The sequence below is a fragment of the Betta splendens genome, chromosome 2 (assembly GCF_900634795.4).
Source record: "Betta splendens chromosome 2, fBetSpl5.4, whole genome shotgun sequence".
Taxonomy (NCBI): Eukaryota; Metazoa; Chordata; class Actinopteri; order Anabantiformes; family Osphronemidae; genus Betta; species Betta splendens.
This window is the reverse complement of record NC_040882.2, coordinates 22,981,269-23,003,182: the sequence shown is the minus strand read 5'-3', so window position 1 is coordinate 23,003,182 and position 21,914 is coordinate 22,981,269. Positions and strand designations below refer to the sequence as shown.

The 21,914-nt window shown below is 46.5% G+C and overlaps 1 protein-coding gene and 1 pseudogene across 1 annotated transcript; both read right to left on the bottom strand.

Moving 5' to 3' along the window:
• Nucleotides 1-4,319: 4,319 nt before the first annotated feature.
• On the bottom strand, nucleotides 4,320-17,463 carry ntn5 (netrin 5). The gene is made up of 8 exons (XM_029141735.3): nucleotides 17,323-17,463; nucleotides 17,061-17,217; nucleotides 10,305-11,746; nucleotides 10,039-10,227; nucleotides 8,477-8,626; nucleotides 6,840-6,890; nucleotides 5,447-5,527; nucleotides 4,320-5,368 (listed from the first exon to the last, which is right to left on the bottom strand). Exons 3-8 carry the CDS (start codon nucleotides 11,734-11,736, stop codon nucleotides 4,836-4,838), a joined length of 2,436 nt encoding a protein of 811 aa, XP_028997568.2. The 5' UTR covers nucleotides 11,737-11,746; nucleotides 17,061-17,217; nucleotides 17,323-17,463; the 3' UTR covers nucleotides 4,320-4,835.
• Nucleotides 17,464-19,296: 1,833 nt separating this feature from the next.
• Nucleotides 19,297-21,867, bottom strand: LOC114849923 (zona pellucida sperm-binding protein 3-like; annotated as a pseudogene).
• Nucleotides 21,868-21,914: the final 47 nt, after the last annotated feature.

Below are 21,914 nucleotides of genomic sequence, written 5' to 3'. Positions count from 1 at the left end.
AAATGTAATGTTTTGCCTCATTAGTTCATTTTTGATATGGTGTCTGGGACCTCATTTAGCAATTATTGTACTTCTTGTAGCTTCAACTTCAAAGCTGGTACTGTACTGTATGTCATGAAAAAGGTGTCATAGTAAAGTATGAAAAAAAAATCTGTAATCAGTGTCACTTCAGCCAAAACATGAGACACGGCAGCGACTCTGTGGCTCCACAGTAAAAACATTTGCCAAATGAAACTAATTGGATAGATTTAAATAAAGCATTCTATGCTCCATGTGGCTGCGACCATGTGTTTGAGTAGAAAGCTTAGAGGTTTTGAGCAACAAAGTCTGGATTGTACAGGTTAAAGCTTATGTGGCCTAAAATGTTTTGAAAGCCATTAACTGGAAGGAAGATAAAAGTCCTCAAAATTCAAAGACAGCAAAGTCAGTGTTTGTAGCTCGCGTGGTGAGATGAGATGACCTTTTTAGGCCATCCACTGCAAGACAGGTGAAAATTCAAAGCCTTTATAGTCTGTATCTGTAGCTCATGTAGTAACTTGATTTATTCTCTGTCCTGGGGCTGCGTGTTTATGGTGCTGGGTCATTTATTTAGTTGTCTGACACTTTTTAAGGCCATAAATTCCAAAAATCATTTTTAGTCAGAGACTAATGAAAGTCCTAAAATTTCAAAGACAATTGTAAAAAATAATTTCCATCATGAGTTGTTATCAAATATGTAGCTCTCTATTTTAAGTTTTTGTCACAGTATATTATGAGATAAGAAAATGCCATTGTGTTGTATAAATTCTGCAATAAATATATATTTTAGCATTTGTCAAGCACAAAATGTTTAAGATGGTTCAGTTTACACTTTTAAACATACCTTCAGTGGGACTCAAACCCACGACTTTACTTTCACTAGCTTGCGTGCAGTGTCCTTTGCCACTGGACAAACTTCACTGCTGAGAACTAAGCAAAGGAGGAATAAGATAAAGTAGAGTTTACAAAGTGATGCATGTCAATATGCAATAAAACTAGATTTGTTGTAGTTGCAGCACAGCTCACACATGCCAAAAGTGGGATTCAAACCTCTCATTCTGAATGCAAAGCTTGGCACTCTAACCATTGAACCACTAACCACAGGGCCAATTATGTGCTAACTCTGACCACCTCTGCAGCATGATTTATTGAGTCAATCTGCATTAACAGAACTGTAGACGTACTGAAAAAAGAGTGATAATATAAAATCTGCCTGAGATTTGATGGCAGCACAGATCACTTTAAAGCCATGCGCAAGGTGGGATTTGAACCCCCTAGTTCCAAAGGAGAAACTCAACTCTTCAACCATTGGCCACAGGAACAGGCATCAACGGAAACCGACCAACTCTGTGGCATGACTGATCTGCTGCATCCAGTCAAACTGCATTAAGATGTCATGGTATACGTTAAAACGCATTCATTCATGATCTCATCAGTGACGCTGTCGTCTACATCCATCTTCTGATGCTTATTCAGAGTCTGCAGGTTCAGGAGGGCCACCCCTCTCCCCAGATGCCTTCTTCAGCTCCTCCTGGGTTCCTAAGGCGTCTCCAGGACAGATGACAGGTAGAACGTCTCCGGGGTGTTTTTACTGATGGAAACCTTCCACTGTGCCCCATACAGTAAATGCAGTCGTACATTCAGTCACGTTTTCCCCGCTATTACTGTGCATCTGCACTTTTTCACTGTCTTCATCACCTCGCCCCCATGCCTGACCATCATCATCATCATTTACAGCATGTTATTCTTCCTTACTGACAGATGTTTATGTTGTGTGGCTCTTTACTCTTTTAGACAGACGCCACTTACCCCCGGGATTAAAGTCTTCTGAACCTTGGATCCACAGATCACGCTTTACAAAGTGAAGCCAGAGCTGTGGAGCGATGAGCATGTGGGAACAATTCCGTTGGACCCATACTGTACGTGGCTGCATGCGCCTATCGACAGCAGTGATTTGCTCTTGAACGTAAAATTTCTGTCTACAGCTTTAGGGAAACTTTACAAAAACGCCAAGCAGGACAGCCTGAGTGCGTGCACATGTTTGCAGTACAGTGCGTCTCCATGTGTGCGCTGGGGTTTCTGCTCGGAGCGGGGCCATGCTTGATTAGTCCTAATCTGGACGGGAGTCAGGTTTCTGTGTCGGCGGCATGTCTGTATGGAAGGCATGCAGGCTGCGGATCACAGGGATTGACCCTCAGCCTCTCAGGTTAACAGAAGCCGAGTGTGTGTGTGTGTGTGTGTGTGTGTGTGTGTGTGTGTGTTTGTAGGTGAATGTGTTCTCAGAGTGTGACAGGGAACCTTGCAGAATTTCTTTTCATCTTGGGAAACTATAAGTGTGTGAGGAAGAGGATCGTACAGGGTGTATATGTGTGTGTGTGTGTGTGTGTGTGTGTGTGTGTGTGTGTGTGTGTGTGTGTGTGTGTGTGTGTGTGTGTGTGTGCTTGAGAGAGAGAGAGAGAGAGAGAGAGAGAGAGAGAGAGAGAGAGAGAGAGAGAGAGAGAGAAGAATTAAATGAAGGAATAAGAATAAGACTGAATGTGTGTTTGCATGAGGTCTAGTTGAACTTTGGCTCCGGCTCCAGTGAAGGAGGAGTCACCTCTCGTAAAACCTGCCCTCAGCAGGTTGTAAACATAATACCACACACACACACACACACACACACACACACACACACACACACACACACACACACACACACACACACACACACACACACACACACACACACACACACACACACAGTCTGATTTTCCATACTCCAGTAAGACAGCGGCCTCAGCAGCACATCGAGCCGCAGGCTTAAGTTGTCTGTTCGTGTCTGTGTAAGCGTGTGTGTTCGGGGAGTTTCAGGGATCAAACTCTCATGTCCACAGAGGCTGCACCGAGCAGACGACCGCTGACAGGTGCTTCCTGCAGCGACGCAGCAGGTGCTTCGCATTCTCACACGCACACGGCCTCCGTAACACCATTGTGTGAGCGGTGACGCTCCCCCGCTCGCTTTCCCTGTAAAGCACCCGTTTGGAGTCAGACTGTGCAGATGTGGGCTTTGGCTTCAGGCTTCATGCTCATGTCTGTGGTTTTGTCCCAGTAGCTGAGCTTCACTGTGCTTCTTGACTTAGTTTTCTTTTGTTGCTACTGTTCTTCTGTATCTTCTGCTGGAGGTTTCTTTCATTAAAGGGATTCCTGTGTTTCACAATTTTTTAAAGTTTTACAATTATTATAAATAACTAGAGATGACCTTTGTTCTGAACTGTTACTTCATAAATAAGTTGAATTCAATTACAAAAAAAAATTAACTTTTGTGCATTCTTTTAAAATAATAGATTAATTTTGGCAACCCTGAGTTAAAAAAAGTAAAAATATATATTATTTGCACTACTGTATATAGTAATAATCAAAATTAGGCAGCATCTGAATCCTAAAAATGACAATGCATAATATACGCATGTAGATTGTATTTGCGACCTTAGCGTCTTTACAGTGTACATGTGATGTTTATGTAAAGTATGAGCTCACATTAATTCTAGTTTGTTATTTAATACTGTATGCGCACGTGGCCCCTGATAAAATGTAAAATATCACTGGAGAAAACTAAATATAAATATAATTATTTCAGTAAAACTTATTGTAATTTTCTGTTGTCTATTGTAGAGTTAAAACTGTACAAACAAGTAAAAATATCTTATTGGAATAAACTTAAAAAGGGAGCTTTATGCGCTGGTTTGGGCCCCTGGAGGCCGCCAGCTGGAGATTCCTGTGAAGGCCATGAGTAGAAAACAATCTGCCACACACTTCCTTCTCACTGTAAGTGCAGATGCACTGAGCCGTCATCAGTCAGCGAGGCTATTTCTCTCTTTTTATTTTGAATCGCAGGCTAAAGACTCGGCACCGCAGCCAATCGCTGTCACAGCCGCTGCCAAAACAACATGGCCGCTCAACAAATAGGAGCTGCTCCATCTGTCTCCATAACCCCCACCTCAAGCAACACTCGCTCCCCTGGGCCATGACGCCACATCTGCCAAATGGAAACATAAGTCATGACGACAAGTTTGACCGATGCTGTTTAGATCCATATCAGGGCTCCTGATGGCCGATGTGAGGATTCCTGTACGATTAGGAAATGAGACTGAGGTTAGTTTGGTCTCCGCGTCAGCTGGTCAGCGAGGGAGCTGATTGTAGATAAGCTTCAATTCCACAAATATTATGTAAATATGTATGCAGTGGGAACACAAGATGTAACGCGTGTGCACACGGTGGATTGTGTTGAAAAGGTGGCGATGACAAAAAATCCTGAAAGATGCTACAAATGAAGTGATCTTTATTCATTTAACTAAAACTTTTAATTATATTTGAACTGACTGTCATAATGTTATAATAGATAATGTACCCAAATTACTAATTATAATAGCAACTTTTTTATGAACCTTTTAATTACTGTTATTTTCAAATTATTTGAAAAATAAACACATCTGAGGTAGAATGTTTACTCCTACTGTAATAAATTTGTTAGATCCATTTATTTTGTCATTTTTGTCATTTTTTAAAAATTCAACTGTTAAAATAAGTGACTTTAGATTTCAGGTGTTTCTGTCCTGAAAATGTTGGCTTCTCATGGCTAGTATTTCACACGTCTTTGCCTTTTTTAGACCGTGGACCTGAGTCTTGTGCACCGTCGTGTCTCTGACATCTCACCAAGTGACAGTGAAGGTGTGCGTTTACGCTGAGGAGTCTAAAGAACAACTGCTTCGGGCTTGTGTCAGTTCGCAGAGTAAAAGCTAAGATCATCCTGTCATTTTTATTTCCCCTTGTGGTTTGTTTCATTGGGGGCCGTGAGTAGAGCAGACCGGGGCCGGTGTCGTGGCTGCGGGGGTCGTGTCCGCGCTGACCTCCAGTGTGCGGGGCGCCGCTGAGGTGCGTGTGTCAGTGTCTGCCTCGGCCTCCGTCAGCAGGTGAGGCGGGATGTACCCATCCTGGGGCCGCGCGTGCTTCCTGTGGGCGGCGCCGGGGGTCTTCGGAGGACAGCGGCCCCTCTTGTCCTGCCCCCGGAAGCCCCGCAGCTTGGGGCTCCAGTGTTCCCGCCACTGGAGGGCCAGCGTGGAGCGGTCGGCCACCAGGCGCCTCTCCTCCGGGGCCCAGCCCCGCTCGCCCTCCTCCGCCCCGATCAGGAGGAAGGTCCGGCCCACGTGGAGGGCGGGGCAGCCGCAGCTCAGGTCGCGGTCGGGGACCCAGAGGGAGCGCGGGCCCCTGCGCACGCGGGAGGCGGAGCCGGCGCGGAACACGGTTTGGACGGTGATGGAGAACTGCCACCAGGGACCCGAGCGCTCCATCCCTCTGACCTGCACCTTCAGCACTGACGAAGACAACAACACAAGCCATGAGGGGAGGGGGGCATTAGCGCGGCGCTGCGTCAAGTCCCGGCGACACCAACCATAGTCTTTGAGGCAGTAGGTCTCCAGGTTCATCCTCACTTTGAGCTGGGACGGCTGGCAGTAGGAAACACACTCCTCGGCTGCAGACAGGGAGGGAGAAGGCGTCCAGTCAGAGGGTATTATTTCACCGCAGGCACATCAGCACATGTCTTCTCCCCTAATTACAATATGGCTGCTTCTATTTGTCATCACAGTATCCTGTGACTAACAGATGACCCTGGGCCGCAGCAAGTGGAACATTCCTGCAGCCGCCACCAGGAGGGAGTGGTTAGCTACAGCATCTGGATGGACAGCAACACTGCTGAAGCCCCAGAAAACACGAGGCTCCACGGGGCTCCACGAGGCTCCACGAGGCTCCACGAGGCTCCACGAGGCTACATGGGGCTCCACGAGGCTCCATGAGGCTCCACGGGGCTCCATGAGGCTCCATGAGGCTCGTGGCCGGAGACAAATAGCTGCAGCGTCACGTTACTGAGGTGTTTAAACATTTCTTTCTTTTCATTTCTTTCATTTGAACATCTAAAACACCCTGAAAGGTTTAAGACTGGATCCCCCCCACTCACAGCATTACTGTATGTGAGCTAGTTGTATTATATAGCTAGCTAGTTGTATATATAGATTTCCATGAAGTTGGCGTCTGCAAACCTGACAACAGCATCAAACACTGGCAAAGGTTGAGCTTTTTACATTGCGAGGAGCAAAACGTGATTGAAGTTCTCAGAGTCTTGTGTGGTTCAGTCATCTGAACACGTGTGGACCATCGGGGCTGATTAGCTCCAGGTGTGTTTCTGCTGCGTGAGGGAGTTTATTGTCTTTTAAGGAGGTTCGCTTGAATATTTGCAGACTGAACCTATGGACAGTTCTAAAGCTGTGTAAATGGTGAACGTTACATATTAGACGTTAATCGCGCTGCGACCTGGAACGTGTTTGTTGAAGCGCCTGAACAAATTGTCAGTGGTTAATTTATTAAATAATTACAATAATTACGCTTTAACAGGCGTGACTTTACACCTGCCCTTGGTATAAATCCAGTGTGTACATCTATTATTACAGGGGTGTTCAATCCTGGTCCTTGAGTCCAGTCCTGCTGGTTTTCCAACTCTCCCTGTTCCAGCTGATCACCTTGACCAGGTGTGTTTATCCAATCAGCAGCTGCCGGACACACCTGATCAAGGTGATCAGCAGAGAGTTGGAAAACCAGCAGGACTGTGGCCCTCCAGGACCAGCGTTGCAGACCCCGGTATTATTATATTCAAACACAGTTGTTTTACTGACATAACCTAGAGTACAAGTAAAACAATCGGAAAGAATACAAATCCCTTTAAAGATCATTTAAATTCAATAAAGCATTACATATTAGTCTATTCATCTCTATTCTAGTCCTCTACTCACCTATGCTGTACTGAGGCTGGAACACTGGGGTCGGAGCCACTTCCTGAATCCCTGCAGGCATAAACATGCATCACACAGGTGACAAGGACGCGCTCACTGTGTGTGTGTGTGTGTGTGTGTGTGTGTGTGTGTGTGTGTGTGTGTGTGTGTGTGTGTGTGTGTGTGTGTGTGTGTGTGTGAGAGCGTGGTCTTTTTATGGGATAAAGCCTAACTCTCTGAAGCACAGGTCCAATCATCTTGCGCGTTTTTTGTCTCAACATTAAACAACGTTTGCTCTCTGAATGAGTGTGTGCGTGTGACACTGTGCATGGCACCCTGCTGGTCTGTACATACATTGTCCAGGGCTCTTGTAAAAGTGTGTGCGATATATCATGACGCTCACGTTCCTGTTGAGGGGGGGGGGTGTTTGTGGATGGGCACAGTATATATGAGAGGTCAAAACGAGGAAAACCGGAGGATCGCAGTACTACAGTACATGTACTATGAATATGAACCATGATACAACCAAGATTCATTTACTGCACTTATTCCAGTTTCAAAACGAGACACAAGATCAATCCACCGTAAGGAACAGACTCCAAATCCACTGAGCGCTAACCTAAGTGTGAGTCTAGTAAAACGGCTCCATGTTACAGTATGTGACTACAGACAGTGACCATCTCTGATCAACAAGGTCACACAAGGCTTCAGTAGCACCTGTTCATATTAGGAAACATTTAGGAGCTCAATAATAAAACAAAACAATCTGATTTGATAGATGTCATGTCGTTAGAGTCTGACTAGTTGTCCATGATTCTACCTAATTGGACCAGAGCCTGTTTAGATATGTCCTGTATTTAGATTTCAAAGGCGCCTACAGTGGCTTCAGGTTCACGCCGACTGCTGCGTGCTTCTGAGTCTGAGGGTGGGGGGCGGTGGGGGGTCGGGGGCATCTATTCATAGCCCCAGAAGATCTGGCAGTAAAAACAAACAAGGTTTTCTATCACTCCCTCTTTTCGCGCGGAGAGTTATGACGGGGGAATTTTTAACCCCAGCGACAGGTGTGGAGCGCAGCGCCGCGAGCGCCCGCGTCACCTGACCGGGGCCCACGCGGCGTCAGCGCCCGCGTGGTTGTCGCCACCCCGGGTTCGACTCGGGCGGCGCGCGGAGCGACGGGACGACTTGATCAGCTGGAGATGAGGTTTCCCTCATCCTTCGCGTGTCAGCGGGTCCACAACTGGTGAGAGGGGACCGGCTCGGAGCAGCGGCCTCTTTTATACTGAGCTACTATTTGATAAAGGATTAAAGCTTAATAGAAAGTCTAATCCATTTAGGCCACAAGCACATGAGACTGGAGGAGAGGTCACTTTGTCATGAGGGACTAGAAACTATTAAAAGTCTTTGAAGTATCTGAGAAGGGACGCAAACATCAAAGGCACCTTTAAAACGTGAGGCTCTAACATAATGACATAATCTAACATAAACAGTAACGGAGCCTCTCCATTATTCCCTCCATCGGCCTCTATTACAGCAAAGGTTTGATTAAATTCAAAGCATTAATTGCCAAGAGAAACATTTCCCTCCTCAAAAACAACGCAGTGCTTCTGCTGCTTGGTGGTGAGGCTTTGATCATAGCAACAGTCGGACAGTGGACTCACGTATGCAGGGCCTCAGGAGCGACTTCCCCTGCTTGTATCCCGCGGCGCAGCGGTTACACCTGAGGCCCGTCACGCCCTCTCGGCACAGACACTGACCCGAGGTCTGGTTACACCAGCGGCCCACTGCTCCCACAGAATGGCACTGGCACGCTGGAACAGACCACAGGCATGTGAGACGCCAAGCTGCATTCAAAAACACCTATTAGCACGAGCATTATCAATATTTGACCTTTGACCTGTGCACCGCGGTCTGCAGGTGTTGCATGTGGAGCTAGTATTGGCACAGATGATACGATCTGCTGCCCAAACTCTAAAACTGGCAGCGCAGCAGCATAGAGACGCCTGCCAAGATGTCACATATGAACGTGAAATATATCTGCATGAATTTTCTTACGTAAACCGTCTGCACATTTATTAAAAACCCAGACAGATTCGTCAAATCATACAAATGATCTATTTATATTATGTCTGTGTAAAGTTATTATTCAGGTTATGACGATATTTCCTTATTTGTACAAATTATTCAGGAGTTTCAGTGAGGTAGAAATATAGTAATTAATGCAATACATGATTGTCTGCTCGGCACAGGAATGAATATAATCCTCACTCCGACCATAACAGAGATTAAGATGGAAAGTAAGAAAGACGCAGGAGCAGGATTATGAGCACCGCCGGTCAACAGCAGAGCCCAGCTTTAATCCTGCACGACAGCGAGCATCAGGACGCGACGCCTCCAGTGACAGGAGCTGAGACGAATAAACTGAGATCCACTTCTCCACATCATATCACGGCCGACGCTGCTTAACGATTACTGTGTGGATCCACAGCGTTTACACTGCAAAGCTTTTAATTCACCCCTCTGCATTAGAGCCGGTGAGCGAAGACACATAGAGAAAGGAAGCCACTCTTCAGCAGCTCTGTTCACCGTCTAGTGATGTTTACATCACTGGACTGAAGTTCTTGCTGTGAGTCTAAACAACAAATGACTAATGACATCACCGCTGGCCAATAAATGGTGAAATACTCAAATAAACTGAGGATGAGACGTACATGTACATATGACTGGGCCCCTTAACTTCTACTGTATCACACAACGTGAGTGTCATGTGACCAAAGGTCAAAGGTCAGGGGTCAGAGGGCACCAGCTGGTGGTGGCAGTGAGGATACAGGTGGCAGATCGCTGGGGTTGGTAAACGAGTGTACAGTGGGGAGAGTTCAAGCAGACCACTGTGTTTTGTCCTGGTCTCACAGGTGTCTTCGGTCTCACACTCAGTCACTCGGCCTGCGTAAACTGAGAACACTTCTCATTGTTTTGTTTGGTATTGTGCGTTTGATGCTGACATCGGTTGGACGTTTCTTTGACTACAGTTGCTAATATTAATAAGCTGTTTTAGGTCCCGGGACTGCGGCCAACCTCCTGGAGGCGGCTGCAGAGAAACAGTGTAGCTCTGAACATGAGGACGAAAACTAGGACTGAGAAGCTAAAACTGTGCATTTGGAGTTTTTTCCGTGCCTCCCTTCGACTCGCGGACACTCAGACGCACACGCCTCCAGTTACTGACGTTGGCAGGCCTTGCGGTGGCTCAGGGGTTTGCTGTGGTCGCGGGCGTATCCGTTCTGACAGTACTGGCAGTGGCGTCCGGCCGTGTGGTGGCGGCACTTCTGACACACCCCTCCGCTGATGCGCCCCGAGTTCTGGAACACCTCCATGCTGAAGCGGCACTTGTTTGAATGGCCGTTACAGTTGCAGGCTGGACGGTGGACATAGAGCAGAAACCGTGAACAATGACAGACTTAACAAACATCCACACAGAGGTTCGGGACTCACCGACGCAGGGGTTCGGGTGCGTGGGCGTGGCTCGATGCCACGGCCTGTCGAAGTAGAAGTCCTCACACACGTCGCAGTCGGGCCCCGCCGTGTGATGCTCGCACATGCACGCGGCACGGCCTGCGTCGTCACGGCGACACCGGGAGGCGTGTCCGTTGCATTTGCACCTGCCTCCAACCTGGAGGTCCGACAGCGCCAGAGGAGTCGGTACAGGTGAGGGCGGAGCCACCTGCAGGTTCCTGGCGCTTTGTCGCGTGTTGAGATTATTGTTCCTCCTCTTCCTCAGTTCTCTCCCTTTGTTGCTGCTACCCCGCCCCTCGACTGTCCAATTACAGCCTCTGTTTGGGCACGGCAGCCAATGAGTTTCCTTCTTGCGGCCACGCCCTCTGCTTTTCCCTCCTTTCTTTGCAGAGGCGAGTTCGTCTGTACGAACTCCAGCCTCTCCTTCTTTGCTGGTCACATTGTGTCCATCTTTGTCCGGATCTGACCCTTTATATTGACCCTTTCTGCCACGTTTGTCCATTTTCTCTCCTTTGTTTCTTACCTTAGTGTCTGTGTGTGTCTTTTTTGATTCCCTGTCAAAAAAAGCCAGTGTGTTGTCTGTGTTGATTGTGTCAGATCTCCACCGTGAAAGCCCAGTCCTTCTGTCATCTTCTGCAGCGTCACGCCTCTGTGCGTCTTCAAAAATATCCGTGTTTCCCAACTTCAAGTCTTTGGACACATGGTGGAAGACCACACGGATGTCTGTGGCTGTCACCCAGTCTTGAAGTGTGGGACTATAATCAAAATCGGGAGACGATGGGCGGCCATCTAGGGTTGAAAAAGCCAGCACCATGCCACCCCTCTGCTTTTGCAGGGGGCGAGGGTCTGAGCAGAGGGGCTCTGTTTCTTGATGCCTGGTTTTAGCCACAGTCTGGGACGGCAGTCCAAAATTCCCAAGGCAATCACTGGAATAGTGCTGCATCGGTCTCCAAGAGCGCCCAAAGTCCATCGACTTGAGGATGGAAATCGAGATGGGGTCCGACGGCTCCCCTTGGTGGCAGAACTGCAAGCTTATATACGTAATCTCAAAGCGACGACCGAGAGGCAGATTAAGAACCCATTCCCCAGTGTCAGAACCTCTGGGAGCCATCCAGCAGGTGACGTTATGGGGGTTGTGAAGGTCGGTCAAGGAGGTGACGTTGGTGTCATAGTCGGGCCCTTGTATTGGGTGGCTAGCATTGACCGGGACCCCATAGGCAGCATTGATGAACTCTGACATGCAGTGTCGAGGGCGTCCGTCAAGGTGGTAGCAGGGGTCATGAGGGGAAGTCCAGCTCAGTGGGGTATGGGGAAGGGAGGAGGAGACGAGGGGAGGAGGGAGGAAAAGGATGAGTAAGGCAACAGGGAAGAGAGAGGTAGAGAGGAAAGGGGGAAAGGGTAGAAACATCATGTCATCGAGCCTGTGGAGGAAAAAAGAGGATTTTTAGGACAAGGCCCTGAGAGCTCGATCATAAAAGGAAAAAAAACTCAACTGACTGATCTATATGACCAGCACTCGAAGCCAAAAACTGAAATCTGAGGTCAACCACCTGTGTCTTTATTGAAAACATGTGATACCAGCTCAACGCATCAAATCAAGGGCACTTTTCTAAAGAAACCAGGGAAGATGTCGTCTTGTAAACATGTTATTGCCAAGCTTTGCAGTATATTTGGCTGCTGGTTCAATCTCGTGACCTCCACAGCGTTTAAGAACACGTTCGTGGACGAGTGCGGCCGAAGGAGGGCACACACCTAGCGAGCCTTGTCTGAGATGACGAAAAGCATGCACGACAGCTGGGGCTAGACCCAGAACTGGACCACATCCATCACGTTTATGGGTTGTCTTTTCAAATCACTTTACTGTTGGTCAGTGCTGCAGGCGAGCGATGGGGGCTGAGCGCGAGCGGCGCGAAGTGTTGCCGAGTAGAAAAGAGGCTCTGAGAAAACAGACAGGAAGAAACGCAGGGAGGGAAGGGGAGGATTTGGAGATTAGTGTTCGGGATGGTCCAGAATGATTTATGTGTGCTCGCCTTGAGCCGCTGTGTGGATCCTTCCGTCGTAAAGACAAACATCTACTTGTGTACGTGCTTTTCCTGCTTCACCACTGGTGATGGAAGTCATTTATTCCTGCGTCAATATTAGATGCTCGACAGCATTAATTTTGGCATGTGGACAAAATGTACAATAAGTTGTCCAGAAGCTGTGATTTATTGTCTCTGCTGCTCACACGAAGCCCAGAAGCACATTCTTATGAAGTATGAACACTTGCAATGAAGGTTCAACTTTCCACTTTCACTTGTGGTCATTTTTCCTTCTTCCCCTGAAAGGACCACTGTCATTTTCCCATAAACATCGACCTTCCTTCCGTGTTTTCAGACAGCTCTCCCTCAGCTTCACTGTCTGCCTGCCCATCTATCACCTGCCCCCTTCATTCTGCTCTGGGAATATTCTTAACTGCTGCAAGATTGATGGCGTCCTAACAAGCGTTTGACACTGACAGCGAAGTCAGCAGGGCTGCATAAACCAAATCCATAGGAGAAGACGGGGCCGAGAGCCTCTCCAGCCTCGTCATCCCGCTCAATTAGCCAACGGCCGAAACATGAGGCTTCCCTCAGGGACCACACAGCTCCGAGGGGCCTTTGAGGAGGCCGTGGCGTGACGTCGGAAAACGGAGGCAGTAAAAACCACGCAAGCTAAAGGTGCTCGGCGGGAGAGGGGGCGGCTCTGTTTTGCGAGGTTGCTACAGGAAACGCTACAACCAGCGTCTGCAGCGATGAGCGCTTTGACTGTGACCCTTCTGCCGCACAGCCACATTCCTGGGGTCCAGAATTCCTCGGCTGTCCATTCCTGACGCGTCGAGACATGCCCCCCGAGAACCCCAACGCACCGATAAAAAGCAGGACTTATAAAATAATCTAGTGATTAATTAGCTCTCTGGTTACACGCGGTGTCTGCGTCTTAGCCGTGTTCGACGGGACGTCAGTGTCAGAGGGGATTATGAGCGGGGTGAAGGTCATTGGAGGATTCGCCCAAGCAACCGAGTGTTGAAAGCACACGAAGGAATTCATTTTGGACGGGGAAGGATGAGCGTAGGCGGGCGGAGGGCCGGGTAGGGGTGGTGGAGGCCGGGGGAGAAAGGGGGAGGTTGTTTAACATTCCCATGACACGCACTTGTTCTTGTCTTTGTCACATTACATGACTAATTAAACAGCGGCCCATTACAAGCTCTCTGAGAAATGGATTCTCAGCTGAGAGATGCCTCCGAGGTTTCGGGGGCCGTCTCCTTTTCCGAAAGCAGATCGTCTGTCGCGCAGCGCCGCCCCGACCCACCGGATACGCTTTCAACGGTTTTCTCTGCCGCTTTCCATAAATTCACACAGCCGGGGCATCGGAAGGACGCGCTGCAGATGAGCAGCATTCCCTGCAAAGAGATGTGTGATGCACAGAAAATGCACTTAAATAACAGCGATTAAAGCGACTGCACATGTTGGAAAGAGGCAATCATCCACTTTTCTGTTTCTCCCCAGGAAAAACAGCCCCTACGATGGAATAGAGCAAATATCTATCCCTGCACGCTGGAAACCTAAAGACGTTTTGAAATAACTTGGCAGCGGTCTCTACGACTTTTAAAGCGCTTATACAGCCAAATAGAGGAATGATGAGATCGACAACGTATCCGGCGGGTGATCTTTAGAAGGAGCTATGCTTGGCTGGCACGGGCCTGGAAAAATACTTGCTGACAACCTGGGAGCGTGTTTACAGCGCCGTCGGACGCGGGGCGAGCAGACGGCCGCCCCGAGGCCGCGAGCAGCAGCGCCCGTGCAGCCGATGCCGCGCGGCGCGCCTTCGACCCCGCCGCATTCGGCCGAAATGCACGGGAGGCGCCTGATTGACAGCAGTTGATTAATGGTTGAGTAGAAAAGCACAAACGTGGGTTGAAAGAGCAATTGTTGCATTTATTTTGTTTGTTGCAACATAACTGACGACGTTACACGCGGAGACATCTGCAGAACACTTGTTGGCCGTGTTTGCTAGCTAAAGTCAGCATTTTGTTCTCTGTTTGCAAGAGAACAATGAGATTTAATGGATTTGTAGGGAAATAAAAGTAAAATACCTAAACTGTGAACATTTAAACTTTTTGCGTATATGTAATTTTTAATGTTTAGGCCTTTTTCCATGTCCTTTGTTGTATTTTATTGCTGCAAAGCGAGGGCTGCACTGAAGGTTCATTAGCGAGCTGTGCATTCTGTGGCGCTTTTGGCCATAAATCCTATTTAAAACGGATTTCTCCTAATGCAGCAGGAAATGAGACCTGCAGCGGTTTATTGCAGCAACGTGGGCAAACCTCCGGAGGTCGCGTGGGAAGTTACGCCGCTCTCGCTACCTGTTAACTCTCCTGGTCCTGCTGTTGTGGCCGGTCTGGGTCTGAAGCTGGGTCTGGTGAGCAGATGATCTGGATTTGGCCTGTCTCGCAGTTTAACGGGTCCCGTCACAGGAAGCAAATTCCGTCGCTTTCCGGTGAGTTTTAACAGACTGAATCGTGGTTTATATAATGTAAATAAACAGGTAGTGGAGTTTGCAGGGGCAGTTTTAAATCCGGACAGTCGCCGGGAAGATTTCCCAGGGTTCCAACTCTGCCCCAAGTCACAGCACCTTTAAATAAATACAATCAATTATATCAGCGCTCCCGCTCGCCTGCGCCTTTAAAGCTGAACCAAAGCACCTGTTGGCACATGTTACCACACTGACACCTTTGTTAATTTGCAATTGTCCTCAGCCAGTCAGAAATACAACACTGGCCCCGGGGCCGCGTATGCGCTCTGTATTCCCAAACTGCATTCCTGCCTGCGCGGCCGAAGCCCGTGTGTGTGTTATTCCACACGGAGCGGATTCCAGCAGTTCTGTTTTAGGTGTAATAATCTAATTTTAGTGGGGCGGCCGCACAAACTGGATTATCGCTGCTCGTATCTTTAGCTAAAGGCCTCTGTGCTTCGCCTTGCGCCTCCAACAAAGCCAGGGTGGTGCATTCAGGGCCTCCAGGAGCCAGCTGCACCTCCGCAGGCACCAGAAGGGAGCCTCGGCCTCAGCACTGACCCACCAGCTCCGCTTCTGAATAAGAAAACACATGGCACCCGCCCGATACCTCGGTTTCCTGTCAATTCTTCCCCCTTCTCAGCCTCATACATGTTGGCAGGAGGCTCCGCAGCTTCACGTGTTGATATTGAAAAACAGATGGAAATGAAATCATTGTGATTCTATGCTGCAGTCTGGCCAAAGACAACCTCAGACGCGCTGGAAATAAAAGTCCCCTGTTGTAATTGCTTGTCAGTGAAATCCACCCGGTGTCATACGGCGGCTTAATAATGAGGAGCAGGCGGCAAAACCAAACACGAGCACCGCGGGCTGCGCCCTGGACGCGCGCAACAGCAAATAAAGGCGCGCAGGATTTCTGTCAGATAATTATTATTAAAAGTGATTATTGGATTATAAAAACAAATTCTCAACGGTCTGATTTAATTAACGACGACACTGGCGGCCTCCACTGTAAATGCAATAACATTGACTCGCTTATATCCTATAAAATAAAACAGCTCTCAGATATCTGCATTGACGGAAGCATTATATTTTCTCTTGCACGCACGTGCAGCGAGAGGTTTTAGAGAAACTAATTAACCACAAAAAGGCGAACCGCCCGCGGTGACGCGCAGGTTACAGGCGCTGCTTCACAATGAACCTGACGTTCTTCTAATGATTCACGCGCAACGGTTCAATAAATGTAAATGTTTATCATATTTAATTTGATTTCTTTGGCAAGAGTGAAGAATGGAGCCCGGAGCCTGATTACCTCAGATCTGCAGAGTTAATTGCACTTGTTGAGCTGAAATTGGCTGCAGTCAATTAGCTTCATATCTCTCAGAGAGGAAGAATAATATTTACAGTCAGACTATCGCAGTGAGATCAAACAACTTAATTTAGGATTTACAAAATTCTCATAGTCTTATTAGACGCACGTGTTTGACATTAAAGTCCAGTTCAGCTAATTTAAATCTGTGATACTGTTTGGTTCTTTTACTTAATCTTTTATTTTACGGTTGGACGCAGCAGCAAAAATATAACATTTTTTTAAATGTATGAATAAAAATTCTTGAAAAATAAACTCCACGTTACTGAGACGTGTTGCATTTATTCTGTGAATCACTCATATTATAACTCTAACCCATATGAAAATGAACAGCTTCTAAAGAACAGGGTCGTAGCGAAGTGTATGACAAGGTCAAGTTTGGGTTAAAACAAAGATAAAAGGAACGTGAATAAATAAAACATGAACGCGATTCAATAAAAGCGGTAATTTATCAGGGTTTAATGCATTTACCTGCTAAAATAAAACACATTACAGTAAATAGAAACCTACGTCTTTGTAAATAAAATCATTGAATACAAAAAGAATATTAAATGTAAAAAAATAAAAAGTAAAGTTTTAAAGCCTGACGCCAACTTGGCCTCGTTTCTAACGATTCGCAATATGAATGTTTATACTAGAAAACGCCTCAGGGCTGAATTCTCTATTTCATTCTAAAGTGAACTGAACTCCTGAATTTCGGCCTGTTATAATATCGGCCCGGTCTCGTGTGTGCGTGTGCGTGTGCGTGTGCGGCTCGTCTTTACGCGCGCCCTCAGCGGAGACAACCGCACCAAGTCACCGCAGAGCCACTGAGCGACTTCACGCAAACTCACCATGTGCGTCCCAGCGATTCTCCGTCTCCGTCTCCTCGCTCCTTCTGCTCCCGCACACGCTCCTGGTCAGAAGGAGACGCGCAGCGAGTGTGCGGACATCCAGCTCCAGCTCGTCTGCAGAGGAAGAAGCCCCCGGGAGGGGGCAACGCGCCGGGTGCTGGAGGAGGGGGAGGAGGTGTGGAGGTGGGTGAGGCGAATTAACGGCATCAGCTGGGAGGTGTCTCTCCATATAGTAACTGCGAAGCGAGCCAAGAGCTCCCACCTCGACGGGAGCCACATCCTGCGCCGCTGCCAGACCGGCTCACATGGCACAAGCTGCGGCGTAAAAGGTCCAGCGACCCGGAGGTTGGATGCACGACGTTCAATACAATTTGCTGCAGTTTGCGTGTCTGCGATGAAGACTCTGAATGACACATGAATGGAATAGTTTAGTGATTTGAACACATGCAAAAGTAAAAACAAACGTCTGATTATCCTTCTACAGATAAAACAAGAGAGTGGATTTGCTCTAACTTCATACTTACCGTGATCACATCTTTATTGACTCATTATACTTTGTATACATTGTAATTTCAGTGGGAAACGTTATGATTGTTCGACCTATTTGACAGATGAAGACGTCAATTAAGTTCGATAAATATGTTGCAGTTGTAAAAGTAAAATACTTTGTCTTTGAACATTATAGTATTTCAACATTAGAAAAGAATCTGAATTAATTTAAACTGTGTCTACACTCAGCTGGTTCATATGATGCATAGTTACACGTTCAAAGGCACAGCAGGATACAATTACCCCAGAGCTGCAGTTTTTATATTACTCAGCCACTGATCATGATAAAATAATATGAAGTCATTTATGCAAAATTAATACTTCTGGTACTTGAACTTTATACAGAATTACCTTTTGGATTTTAGAGCGTACTTTTCACACCTGAAAAAAAAAACAAGATTTATTAAGTGTTTAATTAAAACCTGAGCTGTCAGTTGAAGGGATACAGATCTGACTTACATGTGGAGTCCTGCCACTAGAAAAACAAAAAGCTTAACTAAACACTGAAAACGTTTTCCCATCACGCTCTGTTGTGTGTCATAGTTTTACTTTAATTGTATTATTCTTACACACCACAGAGAAAACATTAAATCATTATGGAAGTTCAAACAGTTTTTTTGTCTTGCTTTGTTTTTACAAAGCTCATTTTAAGGTTTCATGGTGGGTTAATATTTTTTTTTATTCTCTCCACCTGTAGGTCTGTCACAGGAAAAAAAAAACTACTTGCAGTAGTCTTATCTCGTATCATCCAGGCAACGCTCTCACCCTCCACCTTCCTCCAATTATCCCTCAGTGGAATAGGAAAAATGGCTGAAGTTAATTGGCTGCGGTCGATTGTTCTCAGATGTGAAGCAAAACTGATACAGATGGAAATATAAGAAAGAGAATCGAGGTATAGGCTGGAGGGCGGAGGGAGGGAGGGAGGGAGGACGCTTGATTGGAGAGGAGGAAACTTTCCCAGAGAAAGCCATAAAACTGATTGATGACTTCCCCCGAGGAATGTTTCCCCAGGTGTGCGTTTTGTGTATGCATGCTCGTGTGTGTGTGTGTGTGTGTTTCTAGTAGTTACAATGCACTTAAGAAATGCTATCCTTGGACGCAGGACAAGTGCAATAAAGTAAATTGAGCACGTTTATGGTTCACTGTTGTACTTTGGCAGGATAAACACAAGGACACACAAGGTTTGAGCCAGTTGAGATAGCGCTAATATGGTACAATTTGAATAAATGAATTAAATCGCACAAAAATGAACTGATAACACGAATAACCCCCAAAGTGAGGTGAGAAAATGTTCCGTAAATAACCTCAGGTGGTCCTTGACAGGTGCCAAATGTTGCGCCTTGCAGCTACGGGTGTGCTAAGAGACAGAAATCAAAATAAACAAACCACCATGGAGGTGTAATTATAAAAGTCAACCTTCAGCCTCTGTGACGGAATAGAGGCAGATTTCACAACATGCGAGTGTCTGATTTGATTAATTAAAGCATGACACAATGGTTCTGTACCTTGGGTTCAAGCACACATTACACAACCTTGAGATGCACCCTGTTGTCCAACAAGTGCAATCTGCGTCGACACAGAGGCTACAAGTCAAAGAGTTACTGCAATGAACATAATCTACAGCAGTTCAACAAAAAGTGTGAACGTATGCAGACGACACTCCTTTATACATTCGACTGGATGCAGCTTTATGCTACAGCTGCTTTATTGTCAAAGTGCAGAGTCGGCATTCAAGCAGATGATGGATTTGAAAAGTTCATTGCGAAAACAGCAGCTGTAAACTGAACCGCAGTGGATGACAACTGGCAGCGGCAGAGGCATAAATCCCCAAACAAACACAAACACAAGGCGTCGCTCATCTTCAGCAGGAAAAGAAGAGCATCGTCTTCTCTGACTGACATGATTTGTTTTTTTGTGTTTGTGTATGAAGTCTTTTAAAACAACAAATAATCTTGACTGAGAGCTCTCTGAAACATTGTTGGCACCAAGAACAGAGCGAGACGTTTCGGTTGCCATGAACGCAAACGCTGTGTTTTTGTTTTCCCCTCAGTTTCCTCACGTCGTCTTTGGCATCCGCGCCGACAGGCTCTGGATGAAGACAGCTTTACGGTGGAGGACAAGTCGTCAATAAATCTGGAGTCAACCTGCTGTGTTCAAGGTTTGGTGATCAAAAGGAAAGATCAGAATAAAATGAATGTTTTACCTTCTGCTTCTGTTGGTAGAACGGTGATTTGTCCTCAAAGGAGAGAGACTGATAAAATTCCAGAAATTCTGTCGACAGCATGTAAGTACATGCACAGTATTTATCACTGTGCATCGTCCCCGTGGTCTATAGGACTCAGATGCTGAACAGGGGCCCGCTCCACTGTATCTCTACTGGTTTCATATCACATGTCAGATAAATCATCACACGCCTGACGAGCAGAACTGACACAAAACATACAACTCCATCTTAAAGGTTTAGTTTGTTTGTGATCAGCCAGGTGACCTTAGGCTGGTTTAGTGAATGTCTGCAGTGAACTGTGCTTCCAAGTCTGGGGGCCCCAACTTTTTATTTATACCTGGAAATGCAACAGGCTCCCTTCAAACGTTCTAATCTAATCTAATCTAATCTAATCTAATCTAATCTAATCTAATCTAATCTAATCTAATCTAATCTAATCTAATCTAATCTAATCTAATCTAATCTAATCTAATCTGTTTTCTTTTTTCCAGTAGAAAATATTCCTGGTTAAGAAATTATTTTTTAATTAATAATTTCAATTATAAAATAATATGTATCAGATCCATGTTTAAAGAACTAATAGTGACCTTCAGTAGAGAAAGTACTTCACACTGTTCTCAGCTTTTGCATGGGAGAAAGGTGGCTGAATGTAAAGTGGTCTCACTGTGCAGCTCTGCAGGAGGAGGAGAAGGTTATTCAATCAGGAGATCTCCATTTAGATAAGTAAAGATTTCAAAGGTAATGAATAATAAATCAATGCCTGAGAGTAGATACTGAACTGTTTCCTTTGTACGTTGTTTTCTCCTCAGCGCCCTCTTCTGGCTGGAAACTGCATTGCCGCTGCGATTCGACTTTTTCACCCTGTCGCAGACCTCACAGACATAACGATCACCATCCACATCTCCATCTGATGGATTAAAATGTATTAGTGATGATTTTTTTAATATCCTGTGGGTTTTTGAGAATAATAGAAGGGAAATGAAATAGCCGTGAAACTGAAGCCTACTCCCACTCGTGAAGGAACAGGCCTTTTTCTTTGAGTTCATGTTTGAAACTGGTTCTGCTTCCAGGTAACATGTTATAAAGATCAAAAGGAGACAGAACGACATGATACATATCACAGAACTGTTTCAATTTATACAAAACTTGGATTATATCAGAAGTAATGTGAGTCCTGGCTGCTGACGGCCTGTCGCCCTGGTGGAAGAGAAGAGGTGCAAGTTGAATCTGGAGGAGTTTGTCCTGGACTCTGCTCAGGAAATGACAGCAGGAGTCGTTCAGCTTAGAGTCCGTAAAACATCTGCAAGGAACAGGCGTCTCATTTAATGTCTGCCCCCCGTCAGAATTAGGATGACATCAGTATTGTGGGTTGCTTTATATAATAACGGGCCACAGGAACTGGGGGGATGTGGAGCACGGCAGTGTGGTCAGAGGAAGCACTGTAGGAGGAACTGCTGCAGGACTCACCCCTGGTGGTCTATGAACGGGTGTCTGGGGTGAGAAGCTGCGTCACAGCTCAAAGCAGCCAGGCAGCTGTCTACATACAGATGGAGAGGAAGATGATGATGACGTCGATCTACAGGGGCTTCAGTGTTGACCGAACTTCACCCAGGAAGTAGACAGATGACTTTTTGTCAGCGCTCCAGTCGTCTGAAAAGAGAAAACTAAAACATTTTAATCACTGTAAACACATACAGTATGTATATACTGTATGTATTAAGACTACTGTCACATCCTGTGGCACCAGGTGGCTTCACTGCATGACTGTGGAACCAGCTCACTTGTTATGAGGTTGTGGGAGGTGAAAGTCAAGGTTGAGCTGGGACAGTGGACTCCAGGTTCGGCTGCGTGTGTCCTGCAGAGTAAAGAAAGAAATGAGCATTAGTCTCCAGGAAAAATTATCGCAGCCAGATTCATTTAACAGCAGCAGCGCCAGCAGCAGCACAAAGATCTAAAATCTACTCAATGTTGTGTTTTACCTTTTGTATCGGCGCAGCACTGGAACACCAGCTCCTTCTGTTTGAAGTGTGTCATCAGGCGACAGAGGAGCAGAGTTGCTGCAGGAGGCTGTCGTAAAGCAC

Coding starts and splice junctions, on each gene's coding strand:
- ntn5 (XM_029141735.3), bottom strand. CDS start 11,736: ATGATGTTTCTACCCTTTCCCCCTTTCCTCTCTACCTCTCTCTTCCCT. Junction 10,228..10,304: donor GCACCCGAACCCCTGCGTCG/GTGAGTCCCGAA, acceptor TCCACCGTCCAG/CCTGCAACTGTAACGGCCAT. Junction 8,627..10,038: donor CCACCGCAAGGCCTGCCAAC/GTCAGTAACTGG, acceptor GGTCTGTTCCAG/CGTGCCAGTGCCATTCTGTG.